The sequence below is a fragment of the Rhamphochromis sp. 'chilingali' genome (genome assembly GCF_963969265.1).
Source record: "Rhamphochromis sp. 'chilingali' genome assembly, chromosome: 21".
In the NCBI taxonomy this organism is placed as follows: domain Eukaryota; kingdom Metazoa; phylum Chordata; class Actinopteri; order Cichliformes; family Cichlidae; genus Rhamphochromis; species Rhamphochromis sp. 'chilingali'.
The window spans coordinates 25,695,573-25,721,667 of NC_137949.1; the positions used below are offsets into that span (position 1 = coordinate 25,695,573).

General features: G+C 39.3%; 1 protein-coding gene across 1 annotated transcript; it reads right to left on the reverse strand.

Moving 5' to 3' along the window:
- Positions 1–2,883: 2,883 nt before the first annotated feature.
- On the reverse strand, positions 2,884–22,023 carry LOC308390108 (uncharacterized protein). The gene is made up of 17 exons (XM_080871800.1): positions 21,885–22,023; positions 21,545–21,649; positions 21,195–21,337; positions 20,844–21,041; positions 15,381–15,572; positions 14,916–15,081; positions 14,690–14,795; positions 12,843–12,936; positions 6,078–6,198; positions 5,208–5,252; positions 4,834–4,938; positions 4,493–4,635; positions 4,146–4,343; positions 3,861–4,052; positions 3,623–3,788; positions 3,408–3,513; positions 2,884–3,193 (listed from the first exon to the last, which is right to left on the reverse strand). The coding sequence occupies exons 2-17, from the start codon at positions 21,642–21,644 to the stop codon at positions 3,094–3,096; spliced, it is 2,175 nt and encodes a 724-aa protein (XP_080727926.1). The 5' UTR covers positions 21,645–21,649; positions 21,885–22,023; the 3' UTR covers positions 2,884–3,093.
- Between the last annotated feature and the right edge of the window lie 4,072 nt (positions 22,024–26,095).

Here is a 26,095-nt window from a genome sequence, read left to right on the forward strand (position 1 = left end):
ATACAAATCTAACAAGGTAAAAAAAACAAAAGTGAACCTCTAACTTCAACCGGTGTTGCCTGTCAAACATGTGATCCCGTAAAGACAGTTTTTGTTGTCAACATTCTTCCTGCTACAGGTGACGGGAATATAGATTCAGTGAATTCTAAGCAGTCAGGTATGTTTGGCAGTGACACTGAAGGCACATTGTGTCATCTCTCTGATGCATGCTGACATGAGCTTAAATGTTTCTTTCTTTCTGTTGATGTGCAGCACTTTGCTGTGTTAAGCAACACTGGTAAAAATCCTATTGTCTTGTTTTTTGAAATCCTATTTTTTAAATAAACCAAAACACTAAAATGATAACAATATAATAAAATGTCCATGTTTTTGTTGCAGCATGCTGACGTCAGCATTCTGTTGTGAAGTCTACCAGAAATCCACAAAAATTGTGGGTAACATAAAATATTTCCTGATTTTCACATCCGATCTAACCATGATCCAGTTTTTACCTCAATTAAATCAGCTCGAGCTGTTAATTGTATCTACCATCACACAATATTCTAAAATGATAGCTTGAACACCATAAAGGGTCGCTTGCTAACAAACAAACAGAAACGAATACACTCCCTCCCTTCAGGAGAACAGTAACCCTTGTAGGTGAAGAAATACTGTAGATTAGAAATAAAATAACACAATTAACTAGGTACAATATAATCAGAATCATTTTTCACATTCAATGTTGCTGTGACGTAAGCCTGTAGTCACATGCAGTGATGCTTCTTGACATTGATGATTGTGATTTCAAAAACTTGCTTTCAAAATTTTAAGCCAAGAACTGTAACGTTTTCTTTTGTGCAAATGCCAAATAACAATGAATTATTGAGATTGTAGTGAGCACCACACAAAGTGTCTGCGTGAGTGTTGAACCACCTATGTGTGTCAGTTGGTTTTAGGCTCTTCAATCTTCATTTCTGCTCAGACGTCCTCAGTGTAAACAGAGCACAACAGAAAGAAGCTGTCAGTCATCAATCACTACCACCAGGAATCCACAGGCCCTGCTTGTTCTTAAAACTAACTCATCACCTTATCTTGGAAAATCTCATCAAGAATGTGCGACAAAGGTTAAAGAGAAGTTTTTTTTGTCTAAATTTGTGTCTTAATGTCTCACGCTCTATTATTCATTCTTCATTTCTTTTAAAAAAGAAAACAATCTATAAGATACAATTTTATGTGTACCTGTAGTGATGATGAGCAAAGGTCAGACAGATTTGTAAAAAGAATCAAATTAAAGGTTAATTATGTCCACATAACTGAGTGATTTTAAATATGAAGCATGAGCAGAGGAAGAAAAGAAGCAGATGAACTGTGTAAAGTTCATAAACTGAAACTTTAGCTTGTTATTAAACCAGTGGAGCCTGTCAAACATGTTTTAATGTAAAAAGTATTTTTGCTGTTACTGTCATCCATATGTTTCCTTCCTCAGTTCCCATTCATACACGTTCAGTTTTCATGTTGAAACCATCCTGTCCTGCCCCATACTAGACATGCATATGTAGCAAATAACTGGAAACTGCACAGTGTTTAAATTGGCCTCTAACACATCAACTGACCAGAACTAACTGCATATGAGTTAATAAGGACTTTTGGATATTGTGGGCATAAAGAAGGTGAACTTGTCACGTGGCTGAGCTTCATGAACAAGTTTGGGGAATTTAACAAAGCTTTTCAACCACGTTTCATTAAATACAATCACATACTGACCTTTTCTCTTTAAATCCACTGTGGGGTGTAGAGAAGAAAAATGACAAAAACTGTGTTTTGCAGCAAATTATGGACCTAACCTAGTGCAAACTGCATTCTCAAAACTCTTTCGTTAATAATTGTTGTCAAGTATCTGAGACAACAATTAAAATATACATTTATTTTCAAATTTGTACACAATGTTTCATACAAATGATGCCATGTTGTGAACAAGTGAGGTCAGGTGGAAGGTCTTCTTTGCTATCAAATCATTTTTGTAGAGCTCTGAGGTGGTTTGGAGGAACCAGAGAAAGTTTGTTAGATGGCACGTGGATAAACAGTGTTGCTTAACAAGGCTTGTCAAACTATGCTATGATGTGCTAACAGAAATAATCTATAATACCTTAGCCTGCCTATAAGCCATAGTATTAGCACATGTAATAAAGTGACAAAAACGTATTAATAAGTATATATAATGTTTATTTTAATTAAAGTAAATTATTGGATATATATAATGTGACCCAATAGTGAACACTGTCATAATCATCTCTCCAAATGACAAAGAAAAATAGAAATCCTGTCATGACTGACCTTTGACATGTGCTAACTTTTATTCCAAAAAGGAAGAGCCAAATGTGCATTACGAATGTTTTGCATCATTTAATCATTTTAATGTTTTGTATCATTTAATGGCAATTATGTGATGCATCCATTAGAAGTCTGCAGGTTGTGCAAAATGCTGCAGAGCGTTTTTTAACTGGAGCAGAAAAGTCTGAGCACATCACCACCATTTTAATTTCACTCCACTGGCAACCTGTATGTTTTAGGATCGTTTTTTAAGTTCTTTTATTTGTTTTTAAATCTCTTTAATCTCTCGCCTGTCATGACCGACCTTTAACATGTACTAACTTTGGTTCTGAAAAGGAACAGCCAAATGTGCATCACTTAATGTTTTGCATACTATTGTATCATTTAATGTCAATTATGCAATAACTATTGTCAATATGTGTCTCAATTAAACAAAAATATCATCCATCTAGAGGAGAAACTGGGGGTTACTCAGTCATCTTTGTTCTCTTGGAAACATAAAATCTGTCCTCACAGTGGACTGATCCACTTATTAAGCTACACACGAGCAACAAAGTGAAACAGACAAAAGTAAATGTTTGCATCTCAGTTTATTTACTTTTTGGACGTAAAATTATATATTTCGACCACATTGAAGAAAATCCTAGACTAACACTAACCTGGATTGAATAAATCTTAAATGTTCACATATATTTCGGATTATGTAAACAAAGGTTTAAAATTAACATGAGTACATTTTGTTCAAATGGAAAAACAAATGTAGCTGAGTTTGTTTCCACCACTTCAGACCAGAGGGTAGCTTGCTGCACTAGCAATCCCACACTGGTTGAGTTTGTTCCTGCTCATCTTAATGTATCCCATCTGTCCCCATCCAAGACCCCAGCTACAGAAAGACAGAAAATAACAACATTTAGCAGGTAAAACTCAGTTATGTTCACACTAATAGTTGAACAGCATGCAGCGACATAATGATCTGTATTACGCTGTGAAACCACAAATAAGATGCCTTTATATGCAGCTGTGCATCAGCACTCAGTGAATGTTAGCAGGAATGAAGTGCATGAATTCAAATATGACCGTCACCTGTGGGTATTTACCTGTTCTTGACCAGCCAGTAGTCATGTCCATTCTCAGTACCATAACCCACAGCCAGCACACCATGGTCCAATTCTAGGCTGCTGCACCCAGGTTCATCATACACTCCTTTAAATACAGGTGAATTAGACTGACAGGTGTAAAGAACAAATAAAACACTTCTCAGTTCTTGTACTATTTGAAGAAATCTTCCAAAACAGTGTTTCAATGTCTGCACCTGATGTATAGAACTGGAATGACATCTGAGAAGCATCAATTGCCACAGAAACCGGTCCGATGGTGGCCACAGCCTCCTTCAGGGCTTCTTCATTAAATTTACTCACATCAACATAGCCGCTGCATGTGGCACCAACACTTGCAGGGTTATAGCGACAGATCCGGTCCTAATTGAGAAATTATTTACATCAACAAGAGATTTGGTGTGATATGGTTTTGACATACTGCTGTCGATTTACCTCAGCCTCATAAGGGTAGGATGTCTCAGTGTCAATTCCTCCATTGGCTTCGATGTACCGGAAAGCAGAGTCCATCCAGCCTCCATTGCAGCCCATGTTTCCATATGTGCCAGAGCAGTCGACCAACTGCTGCTCACTCAGAGACACCAGCGTTCCTGTCTTCCTGAAGTGCTGACCCTCCAGTGCACCAGTCTGTAATAAGAATGAGTCAGTTTTTAAAAAGGCAACAGTCGAGCAAAGTTTCCCGCTTTATAACAGTAGGAAGACTGATTCCAATATACTCACTGCACTGAAGGCCCAGCAGGAGCCACACTGCTTCTGATCCTTGACACCAGTGACATATCCCTTATCCCTCCAGTCAACAGTGTCAGGCAGATCAATACCTTCAGGCAAGCGAAGGAAGGTAGAGCCACGGCGAGGCAGAGAAGCATTGAAAGATCCAAGGCAGCCCCGGGAAACCAGCTGTTTATACTCTTCATTTTCCTGATGAAGAAGAGCAAAATTATTGGGGTTTAACTGTAATTTTTAAAGCTGCTGTATGCAAATTGTAACCAAAATTACTCATGGCTATTCTAATAATGAACTTTGATGTGTCATTCTGAAACCTGACTGGCTTCTGTTTCTACACATACCATGTCAGCAAAGTAGGTCATACCAAGCCGGTAGGATTTGAAGCCCTGATCAGCCAAGATGTTGTGCATTAGCACAAGTTTGCGGTTGGTGAGCCAGATCTGCTTACGGTGACTCTCCTCTGATGGAGAATCGTAGGATTTTCCTGCCAGTCGGAAAAGTGAAATATCAGAAACAGAATAAAAGAAAATCACGTGTAATCGATCATTAATGAATAAAATTTTAATTTAAGCTAAAAGGTTTTCTTTCATTTGAGACATTATTGTAAAAACCACAAAGCATGATCAGTAGCTTCTGACAAAAACCTTCAATATAAGAGTAGAGAAAGAGTCTGCTGTCTCACCAAACTTGAGCTTCCAGGCGTGAAACTCCAGATCTTCCAGAGAGATGCTGGCACAGCTGGATACAGCCAGAACAGCAGAAACAACAAGCAGCAACTTCATCTTGACTGAACACAAACAGAAAAAGACAGAAATCCTTTGTGACTTACAGGAAACCACACAGGCAGTTTATGATCTTTTTCACATCAGCATTAAAATATTTTCTGTCAAGATGCTGGATGTCATTTTCATACTACCATACTATGTGCTCTATGTCTCAGTTCCAGTTTCTTTTTAATCTCTTCCTGTAATTCTTTCTCGAAATAATGAATCTTTGCATTACTGAAAGTGTATATGGACCTGTCTATGTGTTATCATCTGTGCTGCAGCTACTTACCTGTCTCGTTGTCTTTGTCTGTTGTGAAGACTGAAGAATAACCACCTGTGTGAGATACAGCTCTGTGTCAGAGAGGTGTTTTTATTTACCTGACTACCTGTTATGATTACTTCATACCAGTCAGTCAGGTGTTTTTCAGCAGCTCTTCAAAGAAGAGAAGGAATGTTAGGCACTGAAATAGAAAAAGGTGGAGCTATACATTAAGAGGAGGATCGCACAGTGCCACAAATTTAAGAAAACGTTTTATTCAGCCTCAGCAAAAACAAGGAACTTAAGTGTCATACATCATCAGGAGGACATGATCAGCGTTTCAGTAGCTTGTTGCAGGATTTGACAATGTTAAGATTTCACAGAACGTCTGGCTTTTTACACCTCTCACAGTTGTTCACTGAAGTGATTAGGTGGAGGACCCTTCATGATAATCAGCATTTCTTGGTCTTCTTTGGTCTCACAAAGTTTTTGCAGGTGTTTCTGGGCTCAGTGACAAAACAGTCCTAGACTGATATATATTGTGACTATTCAAACGGACAAAAAAGGCTGTTGTATATTTCTCCCGTTGGTCTACTTAAAAACACTATTCTCTAAATGCCACTACTCTGAAATTTGATTTTATTCATTGAAAATGTCTTTTTCCCTTTTGAAATGTGGCATAGATACCTCTGCTTGATCTTCCATTGGCATATTCAGTTTCACCTGTTTTGGCCCAATCCTGTTATAATGTAATGTGTTCCTTGATAATAAGGATATACTTTGTCATCAGTGTTCAGCTGCTGTCCATCCCACTGGGGTGAAGCTTCATGTGTCTCATCTAGTGCTCATGTGCAAGCAATCAGTGGGAGAGCTACTTAAACCTGTGCAACCTGCTTTTACTCGGCAGTTCATTATGCTCTCCATGGCGGTAACTAGCGTAGCGGCATAACTTGCCATTATACCACGAATACACTGGAAATTCCCACGGACCTCCCTTCCTCAGGGCCTTCAAAGCCTGGACCTGGAAGTAAGCAGAATAAACTCACCAGCAAAAGACTCTGAGTTGACTGCTCATTATCCATACAATAACTCTGTCTCTGTCTGTTACAGGATCCCTTTTGCCTCTCTGTCTCTCGCCGTGACCCCCTCTGTGATCCAGCTCCCTTCTCAGCTCCACTCACCACTCCCCATAGCCATTTCTAATCTGGCTCACAAACTCTGCTGTCAAATAATAACTCTTGTAAATAGTTTCCTCTGCGTCTTGGTGTCTGCATTTGGGTCCACTCCTTGGCGAACTTTCGGTTCATGAGATTGTGTGTGTGTTACACTTTGTTGTGTGACTTAATAACCATGCAGTGGTTTCTATCATTAGAAACTGTGTTAATTAATCTACTTTTATCCACACAGAGATATTCAGCACTTGAGTGATTTTTCTTTCTATTCAGTTTTCTGCAGACTTTTGTGCTTCCAAGAAAATAAAGCTGATTAACCTGCTCTGTAGAGCCTCCGTGGATGACTTTTTCACTGAGAAATGTCTTATTAGATTTTAAAAATCATGACAAGTTCAAATTTGTCACAAAATAATGCAGTGATATAAAAAAAAGTTAGCACAAGTCAAAGGTCAAAATTCACATTTTATTTGATTTAAAAATCATAAAACATTACAGACTATAGATTTTGATGAAGTAAACGAAGTCAATATGTGATGAGTAAATTGTTACTCATCACAAATTTTGAATCTACAGTTCCTGTTTGTCTTGTGGGGTGGCTGTAGCTCAGGTGGCAGAGCAGCTCAGCCACTAATCAGAAGGTCCGTGGTTTGATCCCAGGCTGCCTCCTGGCTGCATGTCAAATATCCTTGGGCAAGATACTAACCCCATGTTTGCCTACTGGTGGTGGTCAGAGGGCCCGGTGGCGTCAGTGTCCGGCAGTCCTCTGCCTCGCCCCAGGGCAGCTGTGGCTACAATGTAGCTTGCCATCGCCTGTGTGTGAATGGGTGAATGACCGAATGTAGTGTGAAGCGCTTTGGGGTCCTTAGGGACTAGAAAAGCGCTATACAAATGCAGGCCATTTACCATATCTTGGAAAATCTCATCAATAATGTCTGACAAAGTTAAAGAGAAGAAGTTGTTGTAGTAGGGGAAGTTTTTTCTTCAACTGTTTTTGAAAAAAGAAATTTGAAAAAAGACAAACTATATCACTTGAATTGTATGTGTACCTGTAGTGATGATGAGCAAAGGTCAGACTTATTTGTAAAGAGAATCAAATTAAAGGTTTTAGACACTAAAGAAAACATAAGCAGCTGAAAATGATATGCACACCAATATAAAAAAGGCTGAACTGTGATCACTCTGATTACTCATAACATTTATTATGTCCGTATAACTGAGTGATTTTAAACATAAAGCACGAGCAGAGGAAGAACTTTGACGGAAAATTTAACTTGTGATTAAACCAGTGCAGCTTGTCAAACATGTTTTGACTGTTTTTGCCATTACTGTCATCCATTTCTTTCCCTTCTCAGTTCTCAGAATTACACTGTTATTGAATTTCTAATCAACCAACATGTATGAAGAAAGAAAATAAATGTCTCTGTCCTGTTCCACTTTTTGAAAATAAATGTTAATAAAAAAACACTCTAATAGTGTCACAATCCAGGCCGCAGATTGTGTGGAGGTTGTGGTGTGTGTAACCAGATGCAGATGAGTGAGGCAGAATTAAACTTTAACGAAAAGCGAGCACTTCTTGTCGCTGAAAACGAAAACATAAACCAAAAGAAAGGAAAAAGGAAGGAAGAAACTAACATAAAACTTGAACTGGGAAAATAAGTGCATGAAACATGAAATCCCCGAACACATGGACCATAGAAACACAGGGAAGGTTAACCGACGATCTTGACAATGAACAAAGGGAAACTCACACAATAAATGCACATGAAGGTGATGAGGGAAGTGGAAACACACAGGGAACACAGCTGGAACGAGTTAAGGCGTAACGAGACAAAGGAATTAAAACAGAACACACTGAACACAAGATGAGAGACTGTCAAAATAAAACAGGAAACATGCAGATTAAGACACATAGTCTTGACACTGGGACCAAGGAACAGACGTGGAAACGGAACTGGGAGAGGAAAACAATGACATGACTGGGACGCGGAGTGAGGGACACAGAGGGAGAGGGAGATGACGGGCTGGGGAGAACATGCACAACTCAGACAAGGGAGACATGGAATGAAACATGGGAACAGAAAAGGGAGACACGGACAAAACTTAAAGAACATACACAGACTCTCACAGGAGACACAAAAGGAACCTGACACAAGAATGCGTAACCTAGACCAGTGGTGTCCAACTCCAGGCCTCGAGGGCCGGTGTCCTGCAGATTTAGATGTGTCCTTGATCCATCACAGCTGATTCAAATGGCTAAATTACCTCCTCAACATGTCTTGAAGTTCTCCAGAGGCCTGGTAATGAAGTAATCATTTGATTCAGGTGTGTTGAAGGTCCTGAATCGATTCGATCCACAATTCAATTCAGTTCGATTCGATTTGATTCAATTCGATTTGAATATGGGAAATTTTGCCTCAGACAGTCAGAAATATTATAATTCAGATCAGTACATTTACATATTTTTGTATCTATAAAAAGGAAGCTGACACACGCAAGACTTTATCAAAGGTGTGAGCATCACAGCAGATGCCTTTGTGTCAAAGTAGCTGAGGATAAAACACAGAAAAACATGAAGATGATTTTCCTGGCCCGGGATTTTATAAAAATATTCTGCAGTACATCAAAAATGAAAGAAAACCATCAATTAACATATGAACATTACCTCTGAAGTTACAGCAGTTTTATTAGAGACACGGCTAAGCGTTTTGCATTTTGCATAATTTTAAAAAGTTTAAATTTGTTCAGGAGCCCATTGAACAGCAGAAATTAGGTTTTCTTTTCGGAAGTAAGTAAAAGGGAAAAAAGCATATTAGCTGTGCTCGACAAGCTCAGGCTCGTCAAATTATGCTTGATTATGACTATTTAACTTTGCACACTTGACAGTTGGCTGCTTTAAATTTCTATTGTCTTTTTTACATAACAGTCAGCCAGACTTAGCCTCCATTACGGTGTTATATGTCCACATCGCCTTTCAGTTTTATGTCTCTGTCCTTTCCTGCATGTGATCAATGAATGTAAAAAAAAAAAAAAAAAATTCAAATCACAACATGCTGAAGGAAGTAAAACTGTAACTGAGGAAGCACAAAACGTTAAATTCAGACAGGAGAATCCAGAGAGGAGACATTCATCTACAAAAGTTTTCAGTTTATATCTTTCATCTAATGTTTGCAAACCAAAGGCCATAGAAGCAGGAAGTATTTGAGACTGCTTCTGAAACATCAGACTTTTGGACAACATAAATGGTTTATTTAGAATTATTTATGTTGACTCAAACTAGCTTATGAACCCAAAATAATGTCAAGATGTTTGCTTTGCGCATGACTTGTACTCCGCATTTCTACTTTAACCACAGATTGGAGTGTTTGTTATTATTAGCAGCTTTTCCAGCTTTTTTTAACAGGCATGCTTTTGCATCTTTAGTCATTTAAAAAAAATAGAGAGTGATAGACACAGAGTCCACCAAATTTGCTCTTCAATGAAACTAAAATGTAATCCATGCAGACTCTACACTAAAAGCTTGGGGCTAATCAGCTAATCTGATTTGTAAAAATCTTTGGATTGACCAACAGACAACAGATTCTAAATCTAAATTCCACTGCATGGTTATTAAGCCACGCACCACCAACAAAGTAAAACACACAAAAGTAAATGTTTACATCTTAGTGTCAAACATTTATTTATTTACATGTGTTTGCAGTCATTATAAGGTTAGTCCATTAAACACAAACAAAACACCAGAAACCGAACCAGAAATAAAACTTAAAAAAGATCATTTGATTTTTAAGTAAATTATATGCCCCCTGCCCCTTATTTCCATCTGTTCAGATCAAAGGGTAACTTGGAAATAAGCCCAGAACAATTGAAATTGTTCCTGCTCATCCTAATGTAGCCCATCTCTCCCCATCCAAGACCCCACTGCCCCAGAAAGAAACAAATGAACAGCATTCAGCAGCTAAAACTCAGCTGTGTTCACATTAACCTCATGTGAAGACATAACAATCTGATTAACAAAAGATGCCTTTTGTAGCTGTGTATCAGCACTTGGCGAATGTTAGCAGGAATGAAGTGCATGAATTAAAACATGTCAGTATTTAGCTGTTCTTGATCAGCCGGGAGTCATGTCCTTTGTAAGAACCGTAACCCACAGTGAGCACACCACGGTCCAAATCGGTGCTGCTTCATCGTACATACCTTAAAATACATGTTAGTTAGGGGTGAGTGATGGTGACTGATGGGTTTAAAATAACAAGAAAAAAAATATTTCTTGTTTTATTTGAAGATACTTTCAAAAGTGTTTTAATGATTGTACCTGATTGGTAGAATTGGAAGGACTCATGAGAAGCACCAATGGCCACAGAAACCGGTCTAATGATGACCACAGCCTCCTTCAGGGCTTCTTCATGTTACCTATGACTACCTGTTATGATTGCTTCATACAGGTCAGTCAGCAGAGCTGGGGGGGGGGGGGGGGGGGCAGCTCTTGAAGGAAGATAAGGAATGCCAGGCACTGAAATAGAAAAAGGTGGAGCTATACATCAAGAGGATGATCGCACGACGCCGCTGTGGAGGTCAGGTGGAAGGTCTTCTTTGGTATTAAGTCATTTATGCAGAACTCTGAGGTGCATTTAGAGTTAATGTTGAATGGTATGTGGGCAGATATTAGATTAGCTCCCAAACAAAGGCTAACAGTTGAGGTAAGAATATTACAACCAGAAGAAGCCAAGCACAATAGTTTGCAAAATGAAAGTTTTATTCAGCAGGTCTCAACTGAAATAAGTGGTTACACCATTAAGACCCAGATTTACTAAATCAAGAAAAATCGCGTGTGTACATGTGTCTGTCTGTAATCTTTATCTCATGCAGTGTGAAAGTGCATGCAGTTGAATTTGTGTCCACCACTAAAAACAGTCTTGCATTAGAGCACAGTAAATACAGTGAAATTTATGTGCACTCTCCATGGTGCTAAAATTATAACCGTTTAATTTTGTGTAATAAAACTTTATAAAGGAGAAACATTTCTTGCGCCTGACTGAGGTCTGAATATTCCTAGGCCACTCTTCTGTGGAACGAGCTTCCAGTTTGGACTCGGGACACAGACACTGTCTCTACTTTAAAGATTGGGCTTAAAACTTTCCTTTTTGCTAAATCATAAAGCTAAGGATGGATCAGGTGACCCTGAATCCTTCCTTAGTAATGCTGCAATAGGGGTAGGCTGCTGGGGGACTCCCATGATGCATTGCTTTTCAGTCACCTTTTTCACTCACTATGTGTTAATAGACCTCTCTGCATTGAATCATACTTGTTATAGTGACTTTTCCAAGAAGTCACTTGGATGAGCGACAAAATGTTTCTCCCTCCGAAAACAGACAGGATCAGCTATTGCATCAGCGCTTGAGGATATTCTGAGGGAGGGACAGGTGAAGGTAAGGAGTTTTTTAATAAACATTTTCAATGGTTAATGGCATGATATATCACACATTTCTCAACATCAAGCAAGATTAAATCAAGCATTGCTGAACATTTTAACAGAAGCTTTAACCTTCCTGTCGTGTTTGGGTCAAATCTGACTGATTTACAACTTAAAACAACTTAAAATCATGGTATGAGCCTTGTTTGTGCTGGAGTGATGGATTCTTTCAATAAATCCCAGAAAATCAGTTTGGTTTTATTTTCCACAACAAATAGCATGTAATTAATTTGCTTAAGTGTAATGATATGCTATTTATACATATTGGTGACTCTCAAAGTTGAGCCAATGGGAACTCAATTGGAATCCATGAAATACCAAATAAATGTTGAAAACCCACATGGATTTTAGAGAAATGTATCAGCAGTACATAATTTGATTTGACTGATACATTTTACCAATGATTTAATATTGTTAACATAGTAAATCCACCCACTCACACACCTGATAAGGAAGGACCAGCAAAAGGTGCATTATTCAGCAATATCATTTCATTGGTATTAATAAGTATTTAAACATTTCTAAATGAAACAAAACTGTCACTGACAACTCTACAGAAAAAGCCAGCAGATATTCAGTAAATCTGCTTTATTCTGGATTAAACACAAAAATCTGCAGAAAACTGGATAGAAATGCATCCCACAAGGGCTGAGGTTCTCTTTCTGAATAAAGCTGATTGATCAACGGATTAATAGTTCTAATGGTAACATCACAAGATGGTTATTAAGTCATACCCACCACTACAGTAAAAACGCAAATGTAAATGTTTATATCTCAATGTGAATTGCAGTTTTGGGAAAAGAGAGACTGGTTGACACCATAAAAAAGATACTGTCTTATAACTCAGTTAATTTAGATAAAACTAAAAAACTAATACCCATAACCACGATCCTATAGTAAGCTGTAGTGTACTGTAAAAACATACCGTTTGATTATCAGAAGTTACATATGCTTAAATGGTATTTTAAGTAATTGTTTGTCAAATAAGGACAAAATGAGGATGCGTTTACTCCCACCTCATTAGACCAGAGGGCAGATTCCTCGAGTGGCAATCCCACACTGGTTGTACTTGTTCCTGCTCATCTTAATGTATCCCATCTCTCCCCATCCAAGTCCCCAGCTACAGAAAGAAACAAATTAACAACATTTAGCAGCTACAGTGGGGCAAAAAAGTATTTAGTCAGCCACCGATTGTGCAAGTTCCCCCACTTAAAATGATGACAGAGGTCAGTAATTTGCACCAGAGGTACACTTCAACTGTGAGAGACAGAATGTGAAAAAAAAATCCATGAATTCACATGGTAGGATTTGTAAAGAATTTATTCGTAAATTAGGGTGGAAAATAAGTATTTGGTCACCTCAAACAAGGAAAATCTCTGGCTCTCACAGACCTGTAACGTCTTCTGTAAGAAGCTTTTCTGTCCCCCACTCGTTACCTGTATGAATGGCACCTGTTTGAACTCATCATCTGTATAAAAGACACCTGTCCACAGCCTCAAACAGTCAGACTCCAAACTCCGCCATGGCCAAGACCAAAGAGCTTTCGAAGGACACCAGGAAAAGTATTGTAGACCTGCACCAGACTGGGAAGAGTGAATCTACAATAGGCAAGCAGCTTGGTGTGAAAAAATCAACTGTGGGAGCAATCATCAGAAAATGGAAGACATACAAGACCACTGATAATCTCCCTCGATCTGGGGCTCCACGCAAGATCTCATCCCGTGGGGTCAAAATGATCATGAGAACGGTGAGCAAAGATCCCAGAACCACACGGGGGGACCTGGTGAATGACCTGCAGAGAGCTGGGGCCAAAGTAACAAAGGTCACCATCAGTAACACACTACAACGGCAGGGAATCAAATCCCGCAGTGCCAGACGTGTTCCGCTGCTGAAGCCAGTGCATGTCCAGGCCCGTCTGAAGTTTGCCAGAGAGCACATGGATGATACAGCAGAGGATTGGGAGAATGTCATGTGGTCAGATGAAACCAAAGTAGAACTTTTTGGTATAAACTCAACTCGTCGTGTTTGGAGGAAGAAGAATACTGAGTTGCATCCCAAGAACACCATACCTACTGTGAAGCATGGGGGTGGAAACATCATGCTATGGGGCTGTTTTTCTGCCAAGGGGACAGGACGACTGATCCGTGTTAAGGACAGAATGAATGGGGCCATGTATCGTGAGATTTTGAGCCAAAACCTCCTTCCATCAGTGAGAACTTTGAAGATGAAACGAGGCTGGGTCTTCCAACATGACAATGATCCAAAACACACCACCCGGGCAACAAAGGAGTGGCTCCGTAAGAAGCATTTGAAAGTCCTGGAGTGGCCTAGCCAGTCTCCAGACCTCAACCCCATAGAAAATCTGTGGCGGGAGTTGAAAGTCTGTGTTGCTCGGCGACAGCCCCAAAACATCACTGCTCTCGAGAAGATCTGCATGGAGGAATGGGCCAAAATACCAGCTACTGTGTGTGCGAACCTGGTAAAGACCTATAGTAAACGTTTGACCTCTGTTATTGCCAACAAAGGTTATGTTACAAAGTATTGAGTTGTATTTTTGTTATTGACCAAATACTTATTTTCCACCCTGATTTACGAATAAATTCTTTACAAATCCTACCATGTGGATTCATGGATTTTTTTTTCACATTCTGTCTCTCACAGTTGAAGTGTACCTCTGGTGCAAATTACTGACCTCTGTCATCATTTTAGGTGGGGGAACTTGCACAATCGGTGGCTGACTAAATACTTTTTTGCCCCACTGTAAAGCTCACACTTCATGTTCATGTATACGTATCTGTGTATCACCTCTCAGTGAATATTGTAAAGAATGAAATGAACGAATTAAAATATGAGCATCACATGTGGGTATTTACCTGTTCTTGACCAGCCAGTAGTCGTGTCCAGTCAAAGTACCATAACCTACAAGCAGCACAGCATGGCCCAAACGTGTGCTGCTGCAGGCCGGCTCATCATACAATCCTGTAAATACATGTCAATCAGACTTACAGGTATAAAGAATAAATTAAGCACCTTCAATTTCTTTTTCTATTTGAAGATATTTTTCTTGGTACTTTCCCCAAAGTGTGTCAATGTCTGCACCTGAATGGTAGAGTTGAAACGATCGATGAGAAGCATCAATGGACACAGATATCGGTCCAAAGGTAGCCACAGCAGACTTCAGTGCAGCTTCATCAGAGTTACTCACATGAACATAGCTAGTGCATTTGGCACCAATAGCATTGGGGTTGTAACGGCATAGTCCATCCTAATTGAGAGAAAATATGTTATAATTTACTATAATTTACTATACTAGATTGAATTGTATTTGAAAGAAGTACAGTAAGTAGTAAGTAGTACTACTTTACAAGTCTTGGAACTACTATATATTTTAGCCAGAAACCATCATGACTACCACCGTCTGAATGAGCACATGGCGGTTTCAACTTTGATATTTAGCAAGATGATCATAGTCAGGTAATGAACACCTGAAAATGTACGTTCAAAGATTTTGTTTTAGGAGATCTGGTGTGACAGCAGGTTTTTGAGACATTGCTGTCTAATTACCCTAGCCTCATAAGGGTAGGACGCCTCAGTGTCAATTCCTCCATTGTATATAATGTAGTGAAAAGCCTGGTATGACAAGCCTCCTTGGCAGCCGTGGTTCCCAAAGCTGCGAGAGCAGTCCACCAACTGCTGTTCACTCAGAGACACCAATTTTCCTGTCTTCCTGAAGTGCTGACCCTCCAGTGCACCAGTCTGCAATAAACATGAGTTCATCTTAATCCAGAATATATAGCTGATTATACAATATAATTAAGTTGAGCAACGTTTGCCAAATTACAACAAGTAGAGAACACTAAGTTATATGTACTGACTGCACTGAAGGCCCAGCAGGAGCCACACTTCTTCTGATCCTTGACATCAGTGACATATCCCTTTTCCCTCCAGTCAACAGTGTCGGGCAGATCAATATCTTCAGGTAGCCGGAGAAACGCAGAACCATTGTGAGGCAAGGAAACATTGAGGGAACCAAGGCAGCCCTGGGAAATCAGGTGCTTGTATTCCTCATTTTCCTAATAATAATAATAATAATACATTTTATTTGAAAGCGCCTTTCAGAACACTCATGGACACTGTACATGGTAGAATAATAAAAGCAACATAATAACATAACATAATGAAGAAGGACATTTTTTTTTCTTTTCAAATATCATTTTTGCAATCAAAATTTAAATGTTTTTAAAAAGGATTAAACATAACTGGCACATGTTTTTCCGTACATACCATGTCAGCAAAGTAGGTCATACCGAGGCGGTATGACTTGAAACCCTGGTCTGCTAATATGTTGTGAATTAGCACAAATTCACGGTTGTTGAGCCAGATCTGCTTCCGATGAGCCTCCTCTGATGGAGAGTCATAGGACTTTTCTGCCAGTTGGAAAATGAAAAAATCATAAAGAGAACAAAGGAATTATGAATAAAGAGTAAAAATTGAATTTCTGGTAAGAGATACCCTTTTATTCCTTTTAAACTTTTCTATAAGCAAACGTAAGGGTTAGTTCACATTTTTTCTCAGAATTTGAGGTTTACTAAGCATATTTTAAAGACCACAAAACATGAACAACAGCATTTCACCCAAGGCTAAACTAAAAGAGGAGAAAAGGGTCTACTGTCTCACCAAACTTGAGCTTCCATGCATGAAACTCCAGATCTCCAAGAGAGATGCTGGCACAGCTGGTCACAGCCAAAAAAGCAGTAACAACTAGAAGCAACTTCATCTTGATTGAAGACAAGCAGAAAAATACAGATCCTTTTGTCTTGCAGAAAACCACACAAAATGTTGCAAAGATTGAGGTTAAGCCAGTTCGGGCTTGGGTACTGTAGTTCTGTATCAGAGAAACAGAGTTCCTATATGGCTAACTATAATAGTTGTATTCCAGTTTGGTGACTCACAACAGTTCAAAAACATAGTGAAAGAATTTCAGGTGCAGTAAAAGGTGGAGCTATACATTTGGAGAAGGATCACATGATGTTTGCATGATGTCACTCTTTTAACAAAAGTTTTCTTCCTTTCAGCTGATTAGGTATTAGTTATGTCATGACAATCACAAATTTAACAATCCAATCAGAGAACAGGTGGGTTTGGCTGTTGGTGGGGTGCTTTACTGAGCTTCAGGTCCTGGAGGAATAAATGCCCTTCCACCCCATCGACATGTAGCACTGAGAATGGACATGAATACTGAGTGGTCAAGATCAGGTAAAACCCCTTTCAAATTTTAAGGTTTTACAGTGTTCTTAAAATGAGGTAACCACAACCTCATATGAGCTACAAAACATAACATGTTACACCATGTCATTATTTCTTTAACAAAAAATGTGCAAAATGCTGAAGCACATTGTGTGCAAAGGCTAAAGTATATGCTTACTTACCACCCTTACATGCCTCCCTACAGAGGAGGCTCTGGCCTTTTACAAGTGTACAGTGGAGAGCATCAAGAGCCTGAAAAATAATTTTAAAGTAAACACATTGATTGCTCATTTACGCCTTACATGCCTCTGCTTAGACTTTCAGACTGCCCTCTGGTGGACAAACATTAGCACAAATGGAGGGTTGTTTCGGTTGTCTTTACTTTAAAAATAAATAAACCTTTGATTTTATATATTTCAGTAGCATTTTACTCTCGCATAACAACAACAACAACAACAACAACAACAACAACAACAACAACAACAACAACAACAATAATAATAATAATAATAATAATAATAATAATAATAATAATAATAATAATAATAATGATAAAGGGCAGCACGGTGGCACGGTGGTTAGCACTGTTGCCGCACAGCAAGAAGGTCCTGAGTTCAATTCCAACATCAGGCCGGGGTCTTTCTGTGTGGAGTTTGCATGTTCTCCCCGTGTTTGCGTGGGTTCCCTCTGGGTACTCCGGCTTCCTCCCACCGTCCAAAGACATGCAGCTTGAGGGGATAGGTTAATTGGAAAATCCAAATTGCCATTGTGTGAATGTGCGAGTGAATGTGAGTGCGAATGGTTGTCTGTCCCTGTGTGTTGGCCCTGCGACAGACTGGCGACCTGTCCAGGGTGTACCCCGCCTCTCGCCCTATGACAGCTGGGATAGGCTCCAGCGCCCCCCGCGACCCTGAAAAGGATAAGCGGAAGCGAATGGATGGATGGATGAATAATAATAAATCGTTTTTCTCAGTGGAGGCTCAGCTACCCAGCATTTTTGAATTTGTTTATTCATTTGGTTTACCTATATATTCTGTGTTTGATTCCTGGTTTGTTTATTGTGTATATTTCTTTTATGTATTCTTAGCGTATTAAGGTTTGTTCTGTTTTTCTACTAGCTATAGAGTTTACTGTAATTCCTTCCTCACGCCTCCATCCTGTCTTCTCAAGCCTTCCATATAATGGTCATTTATGTGTCTCTATTTTTCCTTTACAGTTTTCTCAATTGTTAAATGTGCACTATTTTAGTTTTAGCTGAAATAGCTCCACACATGGCTCTGCTTATAATCACCCATTATTGTCAACTAAGTGAGCTGTGATGCATTTATACAGGATATTTTGCGTATCACTATGACAGGTGGGAAAAGAAGTAGTTCCTACCAATCATTTACAGAATCCCAGTAATAAAGTTACTTTTCCACTGTTTTTCAGTTCATGAAAAATTACAAATTTATCACAAATGACTAAAATATCAATATTTTAATATGAGAATTGATTCTAGAACATAAATATCTTGTGTCAGAGGCATCAATATTTCACACCACTACTGAATGGCCCAGTCCATCAAACCGTCATTGCCACCACTGTTTCCATGGTTGCTAACGAATCAACCAACTGCTTCTTACTTAAAGCCACCAGCTCTCTAATCTTCCTGAAGTTCTGAACCTCCAATGTGTAAGTCTGCAATAAGGATGAGTCATTTTAAGCCAGACAGGAGTTGAGCAAAGTTTCTTATGTTACAATATGAACAAGTAGTATCAAAGTATCCACTCTGCTCCATTTTCTTTGAGCTTTTAGGGAAGATGAGGCACATGGGAACATAGCTAGGATGAATTAGACCTAACGAGACTGGGAAGCAAAATCAAATACACTGCACACGGGATGAAAGACTGTCAAAATAAAACAGGAAGTACACGACACAGAAATGGGGAAAAGCAAAAGATAAAACACGAGGAGAGGAAAAAGGGAAAAGGGGAAGGAAGATGAAGCACAGCGACATAACTAAGACACACAGAGCACTAGGGACAAAACAGTCTTTCACAAGTGACACAGAGGTGAGACAAAGACACAAGAGAAACCTCACAGACACACAAGAAAACTTAAAAACATAGAAAGAACTAAACTCGGTGCTAAACTTTAAAAACTTGAACTTAAACCGTCATAATACGAAGAGTCACAAAACACAAAAATAACTGGGGAACACAAAAGTCTGCAGCTGCATTCCACAGGTGCTAAACATTTATGTCTAGATGATGGATTGATAAACAGAACACAGTTTGACAATTTATGTATTTATTTTAACTTGTATTTGTCTTATTTATGAATTTATTCCATTAAACACTGATGCAGGAAAAGAGAGGTTCTTGACCCGACAAATAAAATTATGTTTAGTTACATAACATGGTTAAAAACTTTAAACTAAATTTTGGTCAAATCAGAGGGAACAACTGAGGATAGGTTTCTTCCGACCTCTTCAGACCAGAGGGTACGTTGCATCAGAAGAAATCCCACACTGGTTGGATTTGTTCCTGCTCATCTTAATGTATCCCTTGTCTCCCCATCTGAGACCCCAGCTGCAGAAAGAAACAAATTGCACAGTTTAACAACATTTAGCTGCTAAAACATTAAAATATGAGCGTCACATGGGAGTAAATACCTGTTCTTGATCAACCAGTAGTCATGTCCATCTTCTGTACCATAACCCACAGCCAGCACATCGTGGTTCAACACTGTCTTGCTGCAGTCGGGCTCATCATACACTCCTGCAAATACATGTCAATCAGACTGAACAAAAGAACAAATGAAGCATTTCACATTTCTTTTCCAATTTAAAAATGTTTCTCTGCACTTTACAAATATTTTTTCAATGTCTGCACCTGATTGGTAGAATCTGAATGAGTTATGAGAAGCATCGATGCCAACAGATATTGGTCCAATAGTGGCCACAGCCTCCTTCAGGGCGTCTTCGTTACTGGGTTCCACTTCAACATAGCCAGTGCATTTGGCACCAATACCATCAGGCTTGTAATGGCATTGTTGACCCTAATACAGAGAACATATGCAATCATAAGTTTCTACTGCTGTCACATATTTATATTAGCAAACAGAGGCTTTCCAAAAGCTGTTAAAAATAGATTTTGAAAGAAGTTAATAAAGTAGCTCATGCTGTGAGTTTTACAGGGCTTGGAGCTACCATATGTTTTGGCAGTACTGTACAGCCTTTCATGCATGGCCATTATTAACACCACTGTCTGAATGAGCTGATTTGCATTTATAATTCTGATATTTACAATGTGATGATATTCAGGTGATAAAGACCTGACTGCATATATTCAAGGTTTGTGATTTAAATCACAGAAGAAACAGGTGCGTGTGTGTGTGTGTGTGTGTGTGTGTGTGTGTGTGTGTGTGTGTGTGTGTGTGTGTGTGTGTGTGTGTGTGTGTGTGTGTGTGTGTGTGTGTGTGTGTGTGTGTGTGTTTGATATATTGCTATTTATTTACCTTAGCCTCATAAGGGTAGGATGTCTCAGTGTCAATTCCTCCATTGGCTTGGATGTACTGAAAGGCCCGCTTCACTGATCCTCCTTTGCAGCCATTGTTGCCAAAGCTGTGAGAGCAGTCCATTAACTGCTGCTCACTCAGAGACACCAGCTTTCCTGTCTTCCTGAAGTGCTGACTCTCCAGTACACCAGTCTTCAGTAAGGACGAGTCGATTTCAAACCAGGCAACAGTTTTTGTTTCCCAAAGTTGCCCAAACAACACAAAATTTTATGTACTCACTGTACTGAAGGCCCAGCAGGAGCCACATATCTTCTGATCCTTGACTTCAGTGACATATCCCTTATCCCTCCAGTCAACAGTGTCGGGCAGATCAGTACCTTCAGGCAGGCGAAAGAAGCTAGAGCCACGCTGAGGCAGAGAAGCATTAAAGGAGCCAAGGTAGCTTTGGGAAATCAGCTGTTTGTACTCTTCATGTTCCTGATAAAGAGGGAAGACATTCATGGGGGTTTTATCAAACAAAGTTGTTGTTTGGTTTTTTGTATCCTCACATGCTAATTGCATCAAAAAAGACAGATAACAACTGAATTGGTGAAGGGTAAAATCTGAATGATCTCTTTTTTGTACACATACCATGTCAGCAAAGTGGGTCATCCCAAGGTGGTAGGATTTCAAACCCTGGTCTGCCAAGATGTTGTGCACTAGCACATGTTTGCGGTTGTTGAGCCAGATCTGCTTCCGGTGAGCCTCCTCTGACTCAGAGTCATATGACTTTTCTGCAAGTTGGAAAAGGAAATTATGAGAAACAGAACAATTTTTTGATTCGCTAACATATTTCCTTTGATTTGAATCTTATAAACTTTTACATAACTGGATGAGGCAAGTTTGAGGTTTGGACAGTGTCTTAAAGAACACAAAACATGATCAGAAGCTTCTGAAAAAACACAAAAACAAAAGAGGAGAGAAAGTGTCTGCTGTCTCACCAAACTTGAGTTTCCAGGCGCGAAACTCCAGATCTTCCAGAGAGATGCTGGCACAGCTGGCTACAGCCAGAACAGCAGAAACAACAAGCAGCAACTTCATCTTGACTGAACACAAAGAAACGGATCCTTTGTGACTTGTAGGAAACCACATCAGTTTTAAAATGCTTTCTGTCACTTTAAATGGATGTTGGATGTCACTTCCAAAGTACGACAGTAACATCTCTCTCTTTTGCAAATTAATAATTCTTTGTTTTTCTTTGTTTTTTTTTCATCATTATATTACTGAAAAGTGCATTTACACACTCGCCTATGTGTCTAATTACGTGCTGTAGCTACTTACCTGTCTCAGTGTCCGTGGTTGATATAGGTCTGCGTCAGAGAGAACGTCTTATATAGCAGACCACTAGTATGACTGCAGTATTCCAGTCAGGTCAGGACAGGAGTAAAGTAAAGAAAGCGAAAGAATGTTAAGTACTGAAATAGAAAAAGGTGGAGGTGTCAGGGTCCCTCAGTCCTCCTTGGCTTCTCCCCTATGATTGGGTCTTCTGTCTGTCTTTTCCCATTTTTTCCTCTGTCTGTGTTCGTTTGTGTGTCTCTGTGTTTGGAAACTAAATCCAGGATATCACTTACAAAACAAAACCCACCTCACTCACTCTGTTGGATAACCCCACCAAAGCTATCAGTTTCTATGATTTGAAGCCCCCATCACCCTGTTGGTCCATGGTCACCCTTGGTTACGACCCAACAATCCGCACATCAACTGAGAAACAAAATGAGTCTGGATGGAGGCTGTCTTTCCATAAGAACTGTTTAAAATCCACTCTCCCTTCAGATTCTACAGCCCCTGAACCAAACCCACCTGAAAACGCAGGTGGGTTTGGTTCAGGGTTCCAAACTGTTTATCATGATTTGGCTGAAGTTTTCAGAAAGGATCTCACTCTGTCTCTTCCTCCACATCTGTCTGTCACTTGATGAGAATTAGGCAGGGGGTTAGTGGAAGATGGCCTTCAATACCCATCACAGACACTTCAAACACCTGGTAATGCCCTTTGGACTAACTAACACACCTGCTGTTTTTCAGGCCCTAGTTAATGACGTTGTCTGGCATTTCATAAATTGTTTCATGTTTGTCTACCTGGATAACATCTTATTTTTCTCACGATCTCTCTCAGAACATAAAATCACTTAAGGTTTGTCCTGCAGCAGCTGCACAAGAAGTTGTTTCTAAAAGGCAAATTTTATGTTGACAGTGTATCTTTGCTGGGCTACAGGAAAGATACATTGTTGGGCTACCAAAGGGACATCTCAAACCAGGCCCAGCAAAGGTGCAAGCAGTCATGGACTGGCCATTGCCTGAGAACTGCAGATGTTGCAACGTTTCCTTGGTTTTGCTAACTTTACTGGGACTTCAGTAAAGTTGCCATGCCTCTAACCCAACTTGCCAAATCACAGTTCCAGTGAACCCCAGCAGCTCAGTCGTCCTTCGACTTTCTCAAACAACACTTCACTTCTGCTCCCATCCTTTCTCAACCAAACCTCTCACAACAGTGGATGTGGATGCATTAGATTCTGGAGTGGGAGCCATCTTTTTCTTTTGTCGTCTATTCCCTGCGGAGCAAAATTATGACATTAGATCTGGATCTGAAACTCTTGCATACCTTGAAACGGCGAATGGGCTTTGTTTTTTACCCTCTTGAATTTTCCTGCAACGTACAGGCCAAGCTCTTTAAACAAGCTAGTCCACTGTGTAAACCTGAATTCTGTGTGTAGAGACCAGTTTTCCTTTTTTTAAAACTGGTATCTATTTGCTGATTTGGTCATAATTTTATTATTTTTTTAAATGTAGTATTGTAGTCTCAAATGGTTTATTGTTTTTTATTAAATAATATGCAAAAATACAGATTACACATATTTGACTTGATGGTGGAAACTGGATTGGCAGTCTGTCCAACAAAAAAAACACATAAATGCAAATTTATGATTGAAACAAAAATGTCATCCATGACAGGTCTACAGGGAAAATGGGGACCCTTCAGCTTTATTCTTTTGGGAACACAAAAGTCTGCAGAAAACTATAAATGTATCCCACACACGCTTAACATTTCTCTGTTGATACTGGATGATACTGACCATAGTTTCTAATGCTAAAAACCACTTCATGGGTAATAAGCTACACACTACCAACACAACGTAACAAACACAATTACAATTTTTACATCTTAGTATAAAGCATTCTTTTTATTTATTTAACATGCATTTGATGTCTTTATGACGTTATTCCGTTAAGCACCAATGCAGGAAAAGAGTGCTTCTTGACACCATAAATCAAATGATGTTTGGTTACATAACTTGGTTAAAAACATTCATATACATTTTGGTCAAAGCAGAAGGAAGCAATGAAGATGAGTTTCTTCTGAAATCTTCAGACCAAAGATATTGGAATTACTTTGGAATTAGCAATTCCACACTGGTTGGTTGTTCCTGCTTATCTTAATGTTTCCTTTCTCTCCCCATTCAAGGCCCCAACTACAGACTTGGTTTGATAAGTGAGACACTCTGGAAAATATGTTCTTACTCCAGGACGTATCTCAGAAACTAAGAAACTTTTACACCACACAAATTATATTTTTTCATCTCTGTTCACAAGTTTCTGGATTTCTTTTTTGTAAGACTAAGACTGAACTTTTTTTTTTCTTTTTTTGCATTTCTGGAAAAGTTCACATTCTCTGTGTCTCAGTGTCAGTTAGCACTATTCCTTCAGTCAATACTGTTGGTTAGATCAGTACCTTCAGGTAGGCAAAGATAGGTCGAGCCTCAGCGAGGCAGAGAAGCATTGAAGGAGACGCGCAACCCAGGGAAACCAGCTGTTTGCACTCTTCATGTTCCTGGTAAACAGGGAAAAATTATGGGGATTTTATCCAAAAGTTGGACCCTGGTCTGCCAAGATGTTTTGCTCTAGTGCAAACTTGCGGTTGTTGAGCCAGACCTGTTTCTAGTGAACCTCCTCTGACCTAGATCATAGTCATATGACTTTTCTACCAATTGGAAAAGGAGATTATGAGAAAAACAGAAAAAAGAAATTAATCTTTTTTTTTTTATCTGCTAACATGTTTCCTTTTATTTTAGTCTTAGAAACTTTTACACAAGTAAACACATGGGTGAGCATTTCTTTGTTTGAGTTTGAGGCTTGGACAGCATCTTTAAGAACATAAAACATGATCAGAAGCTTCTGACAAAAATCGAAAATAAAAGAGAAGAAAGAGAGTCTGCTGTCTCACCAAACTTGAGTTTCCAAGCGTGAAGCTCCAGATCTTTCAGAGAGATGCTGGCACAGCAGGTTACAGCAGAACAGCAGAAAAAACAAGCAGCAACTTCATATTGACTGAGAAGAAGCAGAAAAAGACAGAGGCATAGCCAGCTTCTCTACACTTTCATGGCAGGATTTGACAATATTCAAAAGAGGTAGTCACAGAATGTTTGGCTTTTCCACCTCCCACGGGGGGCTAGATGGTCAGGTGCAGAAAAGTTCATGACAGTCAGTCAGACAGATAATTTTCTTTGGTTTCAAGTAATTTTTGCAAATCTCAGTTCCATAAAATCCTTATCTTCAGTTTAGTTTAATCTAAGCAGCATATTTATTTAGTATTTAAAATCAAATCTGCATTATGTCTGGGACAACACTGGATACATTTACACATGGAGACATATTTCACTACCAGGCCTGCAGGTCTGCAGAGAGGCTGGGGGTACTGCTCCAGCTATAGCAGCCATCTGTCCCTAAGACCTCCAGGCTGGTTGAAACCCCTGAGGATGTTAAAAGGGAGTTTTTCCTTCCCACTGTCGCCAAAGTGCTTGCTCATAGGGGTCATATGATTGGTGGGTTTTTTCTCTGTATCTATTATTGTAGGGTCTGCCTTACAATATAAAGAACATTGAGGCAACTGTTTCCAATTGAATTGGACTGAATTGATTTGAATGACTTTTAATGACCATGGTACCTGTTGAGGATTATAGTTCTCGTTAATTCTCATTAATTGTGCAAATGCTCAGAAAATAAAACAAGATTGGCACATTAATGCACTTTCAAACCCTTTTAAAAGTACCCATCTTGCTTCAGGTGGGGCATCCTCTGCCATTCTAGAATCAGCAGTTAGAAAGCGTTCAGTGAAGCTTCCTGCTTTCAGGATGACAGCTGCTCCAAGTTTGTCAGCCAGCTGGTGCAGGTGTTGAGCCATGCTTTTCCTCACTGTGGCACAGTGATGACTGAGAAAGGACAATATTAGACACACAACTCTGGGTACTGTATCGCTAGTTAAACAGAGTTAATCAGAATCCAAACATGGATGCAGTTTTCCACCTTGGCTAAAAGCGCCAGATTGATCTCCTCATGAATAAAGTCACAGGAATTCTGCGCAAGCTTCAGCAGTAGAGTTTGGCCTGTTTGAAAATATTCAGTGTTGAAAATTATATATACAGATTGCATGTATATAAATAATATTTTCTGTTATTACAAAAATACCAGAAATGTCAAAATTAAAGGTAGCTTATTAT

Coding starts and splice junctions, on each gene's coding strand:
- LOC308390108 (XM_080871800.1), bottom strand. CDS start 21,644: ATGAAGTTGCTGCTTGTTGTTTCTGCTGTTCTGGCTGTAGCCAGCTGT. Junction 14,796..14,915: donor GTTTCAACTCTACCATTCAG/GTGCAGACATTG, acceptor ATGTATTTACAG/GATTGTATGATGAGCCGGCC. Junction 12,937..14,689: donor TACTGGCTGGTCAAGAACAG/GTAAATACCCAC, acceptor TTCTTTCTGTAG/CTGGGGACTTGGATGGGGAG.